The 14,546-nt window shown below is 35.0% G+C and overlaps 3 protein-coding genes across 3 annotated transcripts; 1 reads left to right on the plus strand and 2 right to left on the minus strand.

The window, feature by feature from the left end:
• Positions 1–865: 865 nt before the first annotated feature.
• Positions 866–6,329, minus strand: LOC114268392 (CASP-like protein 5B2). Its single transcript, XM_028209565.2, has 3 exons — positions 5,760–6,329; positions 1,968–2,100; positions 866–1,314 (listed from the first exon to the last, which is right to left on the minus strand). The coding sequence occupies exons 1-3, from the start codon at positions 5,888–5,890 to the stop codon at positions 1,114–1,116; spliced, it is 465 nt and encodes a 154-aa protein (XP_028065366.1). The 5' UTR covers positions 5,891–6,329; the 3' UTR covers positions 866–1,113.
• Positions 6,330–7,063: 734 nt separating this feature from the next.
• LOC114268405 (uncharacterized) lies at positions 7,064–7,504 on the minus strand. The gene is made up of 2 exons (XM_028209584.2): positions 7,444–7,504; positions 7,064–7,356 (listed from the first exon to the last, which is right to left on the minus strand). The coding sequence occupies exons 1-2, from the start codon at positions 7,502–7,504 to the stop codon at positions 7,064–7,066; spliced, it is 354 nt and encodes a 117-aa protein (XP_028065385.2).
• A 1,144-nt stretch (positions 7,505–8,648) lies between these two features.
• On the plus strand, positions 8,649–11,620 carry LOC114268391 (uncharacterized protein At2g39795, mitochondrial). Its single transcript, XM_028209564.2, has 3 exons — positions 8,649–9,044; positions 10,800–11,137; positions 11,230–11,620. Exons 1-3 carry the CDS (start codon positions 8,775–8,777, stop codon positions 11,387–11,389), a joined length of 768 nt encoding a protein of 255 aa, XP_028065365.2. The 5' UTR covers positions 8,649–8,774; the 3' UTR covers positions 11,390–11,620.
• Positions 11,621–14,546: the final 2,926 nt, after the last annotated feature.

Here is a 14,546-nt window from a genome sequence, read left to right on the forward strand (position 1 = left end):
AATTATTTGTTGTACTTGTTGGGAAGTTGCTATCAAATATTTCAATAATTTTATAAGAGGGTGACTGCTAATATCTAAACTTTCAACAACTATGTGGGACCATCACATTCCCTAATAATAACAAAAATAGTGGGCTTGTTTGATTTGTTTTTCAGAAAAAATTTTGAGAAAAATTCTCTATAAACAAATTTTCAAGAGTAATCAAACCAAACAAATTTTTTCAAAAAAAATCTCAAAATTTTATTTGACTATCTACTTTTCAAAATCACACTCTTTCATCACATCAAATCAATCACTTTTTTTAAAACTCTCTCTCCAAAACTATTTTCCAAAACTATTTCTAAAAAAAAACAAACTAAATAAGTTTTCGTACTTTTTATCTAAAAAACTACTCTACAAAAACAAACCAAACAAGCCCAGTATTTCTACAGATATAAAATGAATCTACATCACATCCTTCACTTCTTGTACCCCAAATTTTGTGTCGGTAACTTAACTATAAAATAATAATAATAAAGGAAAAAAAAAAAAAAGAAGAAAAAGAATAACAGCTGGAATGATATGTCAAAATGAATCAAACGAGGGTACGACAAATGACTAAAGCTTGTCCTCTCCATAAATAAAGTAGACATCACTACAAGGTCGCAGATTCAAGTATTGCCTATCAAAACTCTTCCTCCCCAAACTAGAGTCTCTAATATACCGCGGAAAAAAAGAAAAAAGAGAAAGTTGTAATTTGGGGATTCATACGAAAAGAAAAAAAGAAGAAAAAAGAAAAAGAAAAGAGAATTGCTTGTTGATGTCGTAATCAATTGAGATTGAACATTCATTCACACATTGATTGAGAGTTACTAAGCCACTCAAATTTAATAATCTCATTTTCTTACTATTTTTCTTAGTCTCAACGGGCAAAGAAACAAGTATGGCTGCATTACAACATGGTTCATGATTGATTCATGAACACCTTCAAACATGACCAAAAATACATGCAATTGAGAGAAGAAAAAACAAAAAAACAAAACCATTTCCAATAAATATGTTCAGGAGTAGAGCAATATTTACACAAAGGAGAGCAACATGATCTGTGTGTGGTTGACATGGCCAAGGAATCGTTCAAACGGAGGCTAGAAGCCAAAACATGACATAAGATGATATTGCAAGGAGGAACCATGACATGAAAGCAAAAGCAACAGAAATTTTGTACATACTGCATGAAAGTTGCTTCTCTACCCGGCAGAAATTTGTATCTCTTGAAAACAGAACTACCACCCCAGCCGATGAGCATGCAGCTGCAAGTGATAGAATGGCCGTCACCTGCCATACCAATTCAGTCCCAGTTAAGTTTTCCATCAATGAAAAAAAAACATTTTTACGATCTCTAGACAAGATTCTTAGTCTCGGGGTGAAACACTAACATGCTATGCAGCATGGTTATAATATCAACATGAAATAAAGATATTGAAAATGTGCAAAATTTCTGGGAAGTCCCGTAATGCAAAATAGCAATCTTGACCTACTTTAAGTAGTATTAATTTGTACTGAGAAAAATATATCATAAATATATTTTTTGATACAAAAATTCATTGGATCAATTTCAAGAAATATTATCTCATTGATCTCACTCGACGTGAGGTTTTTAAAATTATTCACGAACTTGAATGAATTGTGTCCTGCTAAATTGTGTCAAGCAGAACAAAACAAAGAAGTCGAAGACATCTAAGACCTGCTTTTAAATTCAAAGTCAAACAAAGCGCCAGATGGCAAAGGGGTGTGTGTGTGTGTGAGAGAGAGAGAGAGAGAAGAAACTGTTAAGACACATGAACCAAAATCAGTGTTTCCTTTTTCAATCTGATGTGAATACTCTGTCACAGCTGACTTCAACTAGATATCTCCAATTGGAAACAAAAGAAGATATCGAAGGGCATTAAAATTATGATTAAAACAAGTTCAGAAGGAAAATCACAAACCCAATCGCCAACAACAAACAGGCTCACTAAGACATGATTATGCAGGTCTCTTTTTAGCCTCAGAGCATGAATATCGAGGCATGCAAGTCCGAAACTCCACAAGATTTGAAGCCCCATTGATGCAATTAAATAGCTGAAACCCAGAAATGTATAATAGTGAGAATATATACTACGGCATATGCACAACGGATCACTATTGGACTTGCTAAAGGAAACATCATCAAGAAATATAAAATTTCCTTTACAAATTAGCAAGAATGTAATGATATCAATTTAAGCCCATTAGCAGACAAACAACACTACTTGATTCACCATCATGCAAACAAACAAACATTCACACACAATGCTTTATTAAACTATTAGAGAGAGAGAGAGAGAGATGCAACTTATTTATCCCTTCATTAGTGACCAAGCTTCCCAATCCCCAACATGAGCAGCTAAACACAAGCAAGAATTATAGTTATCAGGTAGACTGTGAGATTTGAACACAAGGAACTTTGCCTGCTTTGATACCATGCCAAGTTTTTAACCACCAACCCATCTAAAAACTTAAGCTATTAGAGAAAAATGCAACTTAATTATGTATCTTCAACAGGCACACCATTGCATCTTTGCATATGCCCCTACACATGCAAGCCCACAAACCCGAATTTCTTTCTTAGCTCAGAAATGATTTTTCTGCTAAATCTTATATTCATACAACACCACAACAATTAAGCTAGAAAGCAAGTTTGTCGTCTTAAAAAGCATGAAGAGGAACTGGTAGTGCAGAAGAAAAGAATTAGAAGAGAAAAAAGAAAAAGAAAAATAGGGAATACAATAATAACATAGCATAAATTATTAGTTTGTGGTAATAGGTCAGCACTGAGCTCTTAGCATTTAGTGGAGTAGTATTACAAAAGTTCAAATTACCATCAACTACTTTTGATGAGAAAATTTACTTAGCGCAGATTAGTGGACACCTACAATGTAGAATGGGATCTAAAATGCAAAATACTAACTTAGTCTAAAATGCCATGTTATGGGAAAGGAAACTCAAAAAGATTTGTGGTCAAATGGGGTAACATTACTAAGAGTTCAAAATAGCAAAATCATGACGGAGTATGAACTGCATTAATGTCGTCTACAAAGCCTAAGCATGTGCAACTTCTTGACCATTATTGATGGAATTCAGTTCAATTTAAAATGAAGGAACTTGAGGCTCAAATTTACAATTATATAAGAGGAATGGCTATTGCAGTTAGATTGGGAGAGTAGATTTCAAATAACTTCTCTCACCTTGTCATTTCAATCCACCCACACATAAGCCTCTCAAATCCTCCCATCCATCTTGGTGAAATCTAAAATGTAAGCTATTCATTCTAGAATCAAAGTTGTAATCCCAATTCATTTGAATCTTCTCAACCCAAATGCAAACTAGATTTGTCCAGTTATTCCTATGTGTCCTGGAGTGAAAGTGAAATCTTAATGTAACTGAGTTACAGACTGATTCATAAATGACCATTGACTTAAAACCAGCATGCGGTTGATATGGCAACTGCACAACTTCTTTCTACTTGTCCTATTACTTCGAGATAATTAACAATTTCAATAACTACAACGAAATGTAGAAACAAAATCAAATTTCGACTATGACTCTAGTATCTGCCCACTAACAATTAAAAAACATGGGATGGTATACAAGACAAGTGTATCCAGTCTTCACCCTAGTCTACCTTAGAATCCACTGAGTTTCCATGTAATCCACTATGGTTTCTTTTCCTCGAATCCACAAGGAAGAAAAGAGAGAAACTCTCAAATATTTTATTAACAATCCAAAATTCAATACATTCAGAATATCTAGTGGCCACTCAACAACGTTACCAAATAGAATTTGAGAATAACTTATTCACGGGCCATCCCACAAACCGTCGACTCTATGGACACCCAATCATGAGCTGCAATGCCATCCCAATTTGTGAGGTGTGTTTACAAATCTTTCTTCCATTTGGTTCTCTGTTTCGCTTCCCCTCTCTCTTCAGGAAACCACCTTGGATATTACTCAACCGATGGCAGCGATGGCGGGTTCAATGCTGGGTTTGTGCTGAAAATAGTGGGTTTGATGTTGGTGATTGTGTGTTTGTAGTGGTGATGGTGGGTTTAGATTTAGATTCAGTAGAGGTTTTCAATAGTCAATAGTAGATTTCAAAATCAATAATAAAAAGAATCACAATGAAAAAAATGGGTATGGCTTATAAATTTAGAAATTTTTAAAAACTAATAAGAAGAATCACAGGAAAGAATATGGGGCTTTACTTGGGTGGATGAATTAATTTTTTTATCAAAAATCTGTTGCTTTATTCTTTCAAGACACATGAATATATGAGTAGATATCTGCAATCTCACTGTCTTGAAGGTGTGTTTGATGATGGTGGTGGTATCTGGGCTAGAGGGAAGGGAAATGGAGAAGCATGATATTCTCATAGGGATAGGTTGTCCATAAATTCTACGATGCTTATGGGTCAGCCGTAAATAAGCTATTCTCAAAGAATTTAGCCAAATCTACTCAAATCTAACCTAACAACTTGCCATCCACATTAAAGCTTATCCATCTTGTCCTGATAACCATGCAATGTGATAAATCTGAGCATCATCCATGCATTGTATATTCTTATGTGGACAAATCAAAACTTTGCAATATCTAAGCAAATAAATAAGCCAACAAACTGAAGATTTTGGACACCTGAGTCTTCACTCTCATCCTTATGGAAATCTATTGGCTACGTCTTTTGAAGGTTTAGCTTCAAATACAGCTAGATCCATAGAAAGAAACCATAATTGCTTTGGTTCACCCAAATTCATCCTTCAAGCTTCCAAAAAAAATTAAGAATTTAGTCGAGTTTTTGTAGTTATAACTATCATTTTATCATACTTATTGTTGATTCCCAAAAATGACAACTAAATAGAAAAGAAACAGAGACAGATAGTCACCGAAACCAAATGTGTGGCATTAGGGCCTTTATATCCAAAAGCATTCCCCTTTTGTCAAGACAGTAATAGAAAATCTGTCATTGAATGTTGCAAATATCATATTTTCTGTTTTAAAAACGTTGATTCATTAAACAACATGACAACCACAGATTACCATAAATGCCAAAACTTTTCTTTGCTGCAGACACCAAATGTCACCGTAAAGAACCAGTACCCATATGGGAAAAGAGAACAAATTCAATTTGTAATAAACTCACAAAAACATACCAAGGTAGCAAGATACCCACAATGGAAATTGACGTTTCAATGAGCCATACAAGAACCATATATACACACATACATAAATACATATGTAAGTATACACATAAGGACATCTCCAATTCTTGACCCAAACCTATTTCAAATTTGGGTAAAACCCACTCAAAAACCTCACCACTCCTTGACTCAAACTTGTGTCAAATTTAGTTTTATCCATTTTTTTTACCCAATTCAAGGAAGACTCAAATGTTTACTCAAATTTTTCAAAGACCATTTCATAGCTTTCAAATTTACAACTCAGCCATTGCTGAAGTTTTTACTCAAATCTCAGTTTGTCCATTGAAGTACTTCATATATAGTAAAGCTTTTACTTTTTTAGTACAAAATTTGAGTAAGGGCTGGAAATGGCCCAAGCATACACATAAAAACAAATCTTTAAAAAAAAATGTACAGGCAACTCCAGAAAAAGTAAAGAAAGCAGTAGAAGAAGAAGCAGGAGGGTAAAGATAGAACTAAAAATGAGAGAGAAATGTGTTGGTGAACAGAGAGAGAGAGAGGGAATACCAGAAGGCAGTGGTGCCAGAGAAGCCAGAAGCAGAGGCCATGACCCCAATTGAAGCAGCAGCAAACAAACACTGTCCTATCCTCAAAACAAGACCACTCACCTTCCCTGGACTGCCAAACAAGTCTTTCATCCCTCCCTCTCTCTCTCTCTCTCTCCTCTCCTCTCCTCTCCTCCCTCTCTCTCTCTCTCTCTCTCTGTCTGAGGACCTATAACACAATCTCTCTCTATAGAACCCTTTATCTCTCTTTTTAGATGGGTCCTTTTTCCAAAGCAGAATGAGGGCCCTGTTGTGGATGCTTTAGAGATTTCTGAACAATTCTCAGAAAATGTTTTGTGATGAAGGAAGATCTAGGGCTGGGGACAAAGAAGCCCTGAAATCTGTACCCTTTCTGAAAGAATTGGGACATTAATTATTGTTTCCAATTGTAACCATTTTTTAATCATTTCATTTCTGTAAGTCTTGTGATTTGTACACTTGTATGTGTGGCTTTTGCTTTTGTCTTCCCATTCCCTCATATTTTGGGGGTTTTTTTTTTTACATTTTCAGCTAATGTTTTGTCTGAATACTCAACAAATTTTAGATACTTCCTCTTTTTGCTAAATTTACTAAGCTTTATTGGGTTAGTCTTTTCTTGGTAATGTCCTAAACGGAATAGGTTAGCCCAGCCCAATCCTACAATTTAAGGCTCTGGCCCATGGGCATTCATATGTCAACACATTAGGCTTGGGTCAGCCCATATTGGATTCTTAAAGTCCAAGACTTATTCATGGGCTTAAAAATATGAGGTCATTGTGTTAGGGCCGAGCGTTGGGTGGGCTTAATTTTTTTTTAAATTGGACAAAAAAATACAGTACAAAATTTTAAAATGCATTACAACTAAACTAATAATACCAATTAACTTTCAAAATAAAATAAATGGAGAATAAATTACTCAATTGAAATTTGGAGGCTTGGAATCACAGTGATGATTTGTCAAAAAGCTATAATTAAAAACGAGAAACTTAAAAAAAATAAATAAATAATTAGATCAATATAAAATTGAAAAATAATTATAAATTAGTGATAAATTTTATCAATATTAATAATTATAACTATAAATTTTTCGATACATATGTAAAACAAAATTTAAATTACCCGAGATAATTTTTTATGGGAGAATTACATGCAAGTAATAGAATGAAAAAAAAATAAAAAATAAAAAATAAAAAAATTTATCAACACGTAGGGGGTGTAATACACTCCCACTATAGACACACTTAATTTTTTTCGATACAACGGCAGTGAAAAACAAACAAACAGGGACTAAGCCCTTTCCCTAGCTAACCCAACCATATCAGAGACCAAGAGCTCTCTGATTTCAGCAGATGGGTCATTTACAGCTAGAATGTCCTCAGGTTGTTCAGCTCCAAGTTTGCTCATTACATGTACGCATAAATTTCCTTCTCTGTAGATCTGTTGTACAGTGCATTGACAGCCATTAAAGATTATTCGTCCGTCTTCCACAAGGCCTCGGAGGAGGTGGTGTTCTCCAGGACCTTCTTCAAGTAGCTTCACTACTTCAGTCGCATCTATTTCAATGATCACTTTGTGGAAACCTTTTTGAAGGATTATGGTTAGGCTTTTGTATACAGCCCATAGCTATGCCTCAAGGCTGGTACAAGTCGCAAGTTTACTATAGAAACCACAGGTCCATGCTCCTGTTTCATCTCTTAACAGGCCTCCAAAACCTCCAGGTATGGCCATTCGGTAGCAGCCATCAGTGTTCAACTTGAAGGTACCTGAGGGAGGACAAATCCACTTGATTAGCATAAGTGCTGACCTTGGGTTAGTAACAAACAAAGTGAAAGCTTGGTTAATCTCTCTAGAATAATCTAATATGAACTTAAAACTTTCAAAAAAGCTAGAAGTTTTGTTGTCAAAAATTTTTAAATTCCTGTTTTTCCAAATTTTCCAGAGAGTGATAGAAAACAAAGTAATTTTTTGTAATTACTTACACTCTCATATATTTGTAATTTTTTTCTATCTACCACGTGCATGTAATTCTTCAATTTTTTAAAATAAAAAATTAACAACCCCGCTAGGTAGCACGAAAATTTAAAAGCTCGAGTGACCCGAAATCCCAAAACAACAGCGTTTTGACTTCTCTTTTTTTCTTTTCTTTTTTTTCCTTTTTCTTATTCTTCCTTTCCACAACTCACAGAAAATAAGAAAAAAAGAGAAAAAAAGAAAGATAGAGCAAAAGATTCACCCAAAAATCAAGGCTAAAAATCAAGCCCACAAATCAAAACTAATCAGGGAGAGAGATACACAGAGAGAAAGAGATACACAGAACAAAAAAAAGACATATACACAGATCAACACAGATCTGTGTATACATAGATCTGTGGAGGATGGCGGTGCCATGTATACACAGATCTGTAGAGGATGGCAGCGCCGTGTATACACAAATCTGTGGAGGATGGTAGTGCCGTGTATACACAGATTTGTAGAGGATGGCAATGCTGTGTATACACAGATCTATGAAAGATGGCGGCGCCGATGGGTCTCTCTGTTCCCCTCTCTTTTCTCTCTTTCTTCTCTCTTCCTCACTATTCTCTCTCTTTCTTCCTCCCTCTATTTCATAGATAAAAGGGAAAAAATAATTTCAAAATAACGTCATTTTGAATTTGGGCCACTCGAGTGTCGAAAATTTTGAACTCTTAAATATTTTTCAAAAACAGCAATGGTAGAGGGCCACAAAATCAGTGACTCAAATGGTTTTGAGCCATTTGAGCTACTAATTTTGTAACCCTCAAATATTTTTCTTTCAAAAATTAAATAAAGGCGGTGGGGATTCCTTGCCCACAAAACATATCACAAGACAAGTGTAGTCAGTAAGTTCCGAAGGCAGGTACACCCGATCATAACCCTAAAACCCTCGAAACCCTAATACATCAAAGCCCTCTCTCGTCTTGTCCAAACCAAAACCCTAAACCTTAAACCCTAACCCTCTCTTCTCTCTCCCGCTCTTGAAATGGCGTTTGCTAGCATGATTCGCAGGTCAGCCTCTGCCGTTGTCCCTCTAGCGATTCGAGTAATCGGAGGTCACAGATACCAGCACCACTGCTCTGCTCTTTTCTCCGCCGTCAATCACAGCAATCTCTCTCGTCAGCTCTCTCGGGTTTCATTCCCATCAATCCTTCACTACTCTTCGACTTCTAAGAGGCCGAGTTCCGACGAGACTCTCCTCCGAGTCATAAAGGCGGAGATCAAGTGCGCCGAAGAGTCTGATGATCATGATCAGGTGTGTTCCTCACTCACTGCTATTCTCTACCCTCTGTTTGGTTCCTGAGAAACTAGTACAGTTGTGGTTTCTATTTTTCTTTTATGTTTGTCCTAATTTTCATTATCATTTTCCTGAAACTTTCTTGTGGGCAGAAATTGGTTTGAGAAAACTGGAAAGAAAATGTTATCAAGTGTAATGGGTGGCAATTTAGGCATTGAGTAATCTGATTTTATTATTATTTATTTATTTCTTGTAAATAAAGAGCTTAATTTGATTATATCTGATACAGGAGTTAAGTTCATGATTTAGAGTTGGGGAAGGATCTTTAAAATCATGAAAAGATATTACCAACCGAGTTGATTGAAGTCCACGGCTCAATGATAGTAAACCTAATCTCAATTTAGAGTGAAAAAAAAAAGTAGAAAAAACTTCTATTCATTTAATTGGAAATCATTGTTTGTTAGGAAATGTGATGGTGAAAAGCAATTATTATTGCAAATAAAAATATCGGAATTTTTTTACACTTCTTTTTTGGGGACCTGTATTCCATTGAGATTTCTGAGACCAACTCCAATCATTCACCAAAATTTTCATTTGATTTCAAATTTGAGTAAACACTTGATTTGATATGAACTACTCCAATCATTTCATCAAATTTTTATCAAAATCTTTTTTAAAAAGGATAAATTACAATTACACCCCTGAGGTTTAGGTTTAATATATATCACCTTCTGACGTTTTGAAATTACATTGATCCCCTGTCATTGTAATTATTTTGACGGAATTAACGTTGGTATAAAAAAGATATTGCATTCGTACACTCTCTTTTTTTTTTTTTACTTTGCTTTACTTTTTCCCTTTTTTTTTTTTTCTTCTTCTTTGCTTTGCTTTGCTTTGCTTTACTTTACTTTACTCTCTCTCTCTTTTTTTTTTAATGTAATTTTCTCTGTTTTTCTATCAGGAGTTGGTGCCTTTAATATAAGTAGGAGAGTTTTTGAAATGAGACTATTAACAATAGGGGTGAGAATGTAATTTCTATAACGGCAGGGGGTGGGATGTAATCGGACCAATCCTCCGGGGGTGTCAGTGTAATTTACCCTTTAAAAAATTATTTTCTCACCCAAAATTCACTTTTCGTCAAATTTGATTAAAAAAATAATAATAATAAAAAATCATCTCCAATGCTTCTTCTTCTTAAATTTTCATTTGATGAGTTCTCAATTTAATGAAAAAAATGACTCTCTGTTGATTTGATGAACATTTGATGAAAGGATTGGAAATGATTTTTAAACACTTTTCCATCAAATTTAAATTTGATGAAAGAAAAGGTAAAGAATTGGAGATGCTGCCCTTTCTTTGAGTTAGGCCATCTCCAGCCCTTACTCAAATTTAAGAGTAAAGCTTTATTTGATAGGAAGCACCCCAATGGACAAACTCGTATTTTAGCATAAATTTAAGTAAATCCTTTTTCAAGTAAACATCCGAGTTGCCCTTGATTTGTGTTAAAAAAAAAGGGTAAAACTCAATTTGATGTAAGTTTGAGTCAGGGAGTGGAGAAGGTTTTGAGTGATTTTTTCCCAAATTTAAATTTAATATAGGTTTGAGTCAAGTGTTGGAGATGCCCTTACATTGGTGACCAAGCAAGTAAGCATTACTGTTTCACATGGAAGTTGGTTTGAAGCCAGTCACGCCTTGAGATTTAGCTTGTTCAATTTTGATTGCATTCAATGCCATACAATAAAGTTGCTTTTCTCAATTTGTTTTGTTTTGTAGGATGAAGAGGTGCCCGATGGCTTCCCCTTCAAAATTCAAGATAACCCAGGCGAGCAGACAATATCATTGACTCGAGAATATCAGGGTGAAACCATCAATGTTGAGGTTCAGATGCCCGACCTTGTTGCTGGTGAGGATGATGATGACATTGCCGATGATGATGCTGAGAAGAGTAATCAATCTAGCGTCCCCCTTATTGTTAGAGTTTCCAAGAGTAGAGGACCCTGTTTGGAGTTTACTTGTACTGCTTTCCCAGATGAGATTTCTATAGACAGCTTGTCGGTTAAGGATCCTGAAAGCTCCGAGGATCAAATTGCCTATGAGGGGCCTGACTTCTCGTTAGTATTACAGTTCATAACTTATCTTACATATTCATTTTGTTGTTTTTGCCCCCTCTCTTGACTAATATATATATATATATATTTTCCAGGGATTTAGATGAAAATCTGCAGAGGGCTTTTCACAAGTATCTGGAGCTTAGGGGAATCAAGCCCAACACTACAAATTTCTTACATGAGTATATGATCAACAAAGACAGCAGAGAATACCTGATGTGGCTGAAAAACCTTGAGAAGTTTGTTGAGGCTTAAGTATTTTTGGCTTGGTTGAACAGTTTTGGGACTGCATTGCATGAACTTTGTTGATCTACTGCAACTGCTATTTATATATGCATCACAAGACATATTATGCAAGTTCTAATTTACTGAAGAGTAATTAGAAACCCTTTTTAAGTCAGAAACTTTGATGTGCTTGCTTGTTGGGGAATCGGTTGAACTCCCATGATTCATAATTATAAAGAAAATGATTTAGATTTACTGTTACATTTTTATCCAAACTTTGGTTATTGCAGTTGAGTAATGCTAGAGATTTTAAAAATTCTATTAAAATTTTTACCAAATGTCTCTCATGGATGGGGAACTCATACTATGTGGATCCCATGTGGATCTCACATCCATATGAGACATTTGGTAAAAATTTTGATAGAGTTATTGGGATTTTTAACATTTTTTTTTATTGCAGTTTCAGTATCAAATATTGTTGGATAAGTATGTTACATCTTGGACATGTATGAGCAGTTTTAGAATTCTACAAACTTTGTTCTATGTTTAACCTTAGTATTGCTGTGTTGAAAAATTGGTTCCTTGTAAAACCTAATGTCATTATTGTGTCAGTTTTGTTTCTGATAGAGATTTCTCATTATGGAATTTGAAAGGGAAAAAATGTGGCCATTATTGGGTGATCTTATCATATGTTGATGTGAATGGCAAGAAAATGGGAAGGTTTTGTTGAAGACTTGGATGTTTGGCATACTGTTAAAAAAGTCATTTCTTTCAAACCTTTTTAATAAAGTTTTAAAAAAAATTGTCAAAATTTTTTTTTTTTTTTGGGGTTACTTTTCCAGTCCAATCTTGTGGAGACAAATTTAAAAAATATAAAAATATCCAAAAATAAACTAAAAAAGCTAAACGTGATATATATATATATATATATTTTTTTTTTGATTTTTTTTGAAAAATGTTTACAAAAAAAAAAAGTGACAGAGAAGTCAAAAAAGCAAACCCCTCCAACTACTAGAACAGAATCGGCCCTGGGCTAAGGCCATTGAAGTCTATGCCTTGGGCCTCAAAAAATTGGTCCAAAATTGGATAGCAAATTTAGAAAAGTATTAGGGGCACTTACAGTTCAATCCTGTTGGCTGGATTTATTTATTTATAAAGAACCTCTATTTGCACACCGCATTTCATCTCATGGCACACCAATAATTGGTTTAATTTTTAAGCACACCAATAATTAGTTTAATTTTTATTACAATATTAACCTTATGCAAAATGACCACAAAGGACAAGGGTTATGATACACACCTTTTGTAAAATTGCCATAAAAGACTATAATGAATGTAGCATACACCAAGTATCTAAAACGTTATGTTCGACAGTCTACTTCCGAATAGTTTAGTTATGTTCGACACTAAAATGTCGAACAAATTTACATTGTTCGACAGAAACAATCCGGACAAATGGTTAATGTTTGAAAGTACAATGTCGAACGGTTCAGAAAATGAAATTTCAAATACAATACTCATGGCAATGAAAAAACGTATATAAAATCCTAAAATCTAAGCTAAATAAGAATTCCCACCTACTGTATCTCCAATGCGAAGTTGTTTCCATCTGTGATGACAACAACGAACACCATCGGCGACGTCTTTGATGAAACAGATATTGGAGGAGAATGGGTCTTCACCATTGGTTTAGACTGGAACGACAATGAAAGAATGGAGGGTGGGATGAAACATCGTGGGTAGGTAGGGTGTGTGAGTGAATGAGGGTAAAGATGGAAGATTGTGGGTGGAGTGTGTAAGGGTAAAGATGGAAGATTGTGGTGTGTATTGAGCAAATGTTTTATTTATCAAATTACTAAAGGTGTGCCTTAAATAGTGGTGTGCCTTGAGATGAAATGTGGTGTGCAAATAAAGGCACACTTATCTATAAGTCATGTTTTTTTTTTTCAACTATCAATATTCCAAAAATGCCCTCACCTTATCTCATTCAATACTTAACCACAACATTACTAATATCACTTACGAGCAATTACCTTTGGTCACCGGCGATAACCTCCAACCTCTGGCCTTCGGTGATAATTTTCGACGACCACCTTAGGCCACCATTTCTTACTACCCACAACCATCTCCAATCTCTACCGACTCTCGGCTACATTTTTCAGACCATTTTCTAACAAAAACAATGTTCATCTCCACCACTACCTACTCAGATCTGGTAGCAACATCAGAGAGAAAGAGAGAGATATTGGAGAGAGACAAGGAGAAAAATAAAAACTTTACAAAAAAAAGTCCACAATAAGTCATCATTGTCATAGATCATTAAAAGATCAACAAAATAATCAAAGACACTAGGTGATTTGTAAAAAAAATTACATATTTCAAATTTGATTCATACTCATTCTCACTTATTCCCAAGGCACCTCTTTTGATACACACATACAAAACAAGATTGGCTGATAAATTTATCACTAATATATTTAGTGATAATTTCCACTAAACATTTCAGTGATAAATTTATCACTGCGTGATTTGTAAAAAAATTACATATGCCAAATCTAACCAATTCACTCACTCACTTACTCAGAAGACACCTCATCTTACATACATACAAAGCAAGATAGACTAATTTATTTATCACTGATAAATAAATTTGCAATAAATCTACTTTCAAAAATAAAAAGAGACAAAGAGAAGAGATGAGGAACAAGATCTAAAAAAAAAAAAAAAAAAAAAAAGTCTCGATCTCACTGGCCACCACGTATAGTACCAGATTGGCGCCAAAGATAGTATATCAGAATTGAAAACCTAGAACTAAAGCCATCGATGAAGGATTGTGGCAGCGGCGGTGATGTTGAAGGTAAGTAACGAGGAGGATGACAGTAGTATAAGATGAGTGACGACGGCGACGAGAGAGGAGGATAAAGGTAGTGGTTGAGGTGATTGACTTTGGCATTAACGGAGGAAGATGGTTAAGATGAGCACCATTAATAGCGACAAAGCAGCACGTTGATTAAGGTGAGCAACAGCAGCCAGCGGTGTATGGTAGCGATAGGTGTGGTAACAGTGGCAGTGTGTGATGGTAGTATAGAGAGATGAAAGGTGTGTGTGTATGTGTGTGTGTGAGAGAGAGAGAGAGAGAGAGAGAGAGAGAGAGAGAGAGAGAGAAAGAGAGAGAAAACTTTCTC

Source organism: Camellia sinensis, chromosome 1, assembly GCF_055761805.1.
Source record: "Camellia sinensis isolate YWXY chromosome 1, ASM5576180v1, whole genome shotgun sequence".
NCBI classification, from domain to species: domain Eukaryota; kingdom Viridiplantae; phylum Streptophyta; class Magnoliopsida; order Ericales; family Theaceae; genus Camellia; species Camellia sinensis.

Bases quoted from the DNA above. Each gene is read 5' to 3' on its own strand.
- LOC114268392 (XM_028209565.2), bottom strand. From the start codon at position 5,890: ATGAAAGACTTGTTTGGCAGTCCAGGGAAGGTGAGTGGTCTTGTTTTG. The intron at 2,101-5,759 runs GTATTCCCTCTC...TCTGGGTTTCAG, and splicing joins TCTGGCACCACTGCCTTCTG to CTATTTAATTGCATCAATGG. The intron at 1,315-1,967 runs GTTTGTGATTTT...TTGGTATGGCAG, and splicing joins TGTTTGTTGTTGGCGATTGG to GTGACGGCCATTCTATCACT.
- LOC114268405 (XM_028209584.2), bottom strand. From the start codon at position 7,504: ATGGCCATACCTGGAGGTTTTGGAGGCCTGTTAAGAGATGAAACAGGA. The intron at 7,357-7,443 runs GTTTCTATAGTA...TCCTTCAAAAAG, and splicing joins AACAGGAGCATGGACCTGTG to GTTTCCACAAAGTGATCATT.
- LOC114268391 (XM_028209564.2), top strand. From the start codon at position 8,775: ATGGCGTTTGCTAGCATGATTCGCAGGTCAGCCTCTGCCGTTGTCCCT. The intron at 9,045-10,799 runs GTGTGTTCCTCA...TTTGTTTTGTAG, and splicing joins AGTCTGATGATCATGATCAG to GATGAAGAGGTGCCCGATGG. The intron at 11,138-11,229 runs GTTAGTATTACA...TATATTTTCCAG, and splicing joins TATGAGGGGCCTGACTTCTC to GGATTTAGATGAAAATCTGC.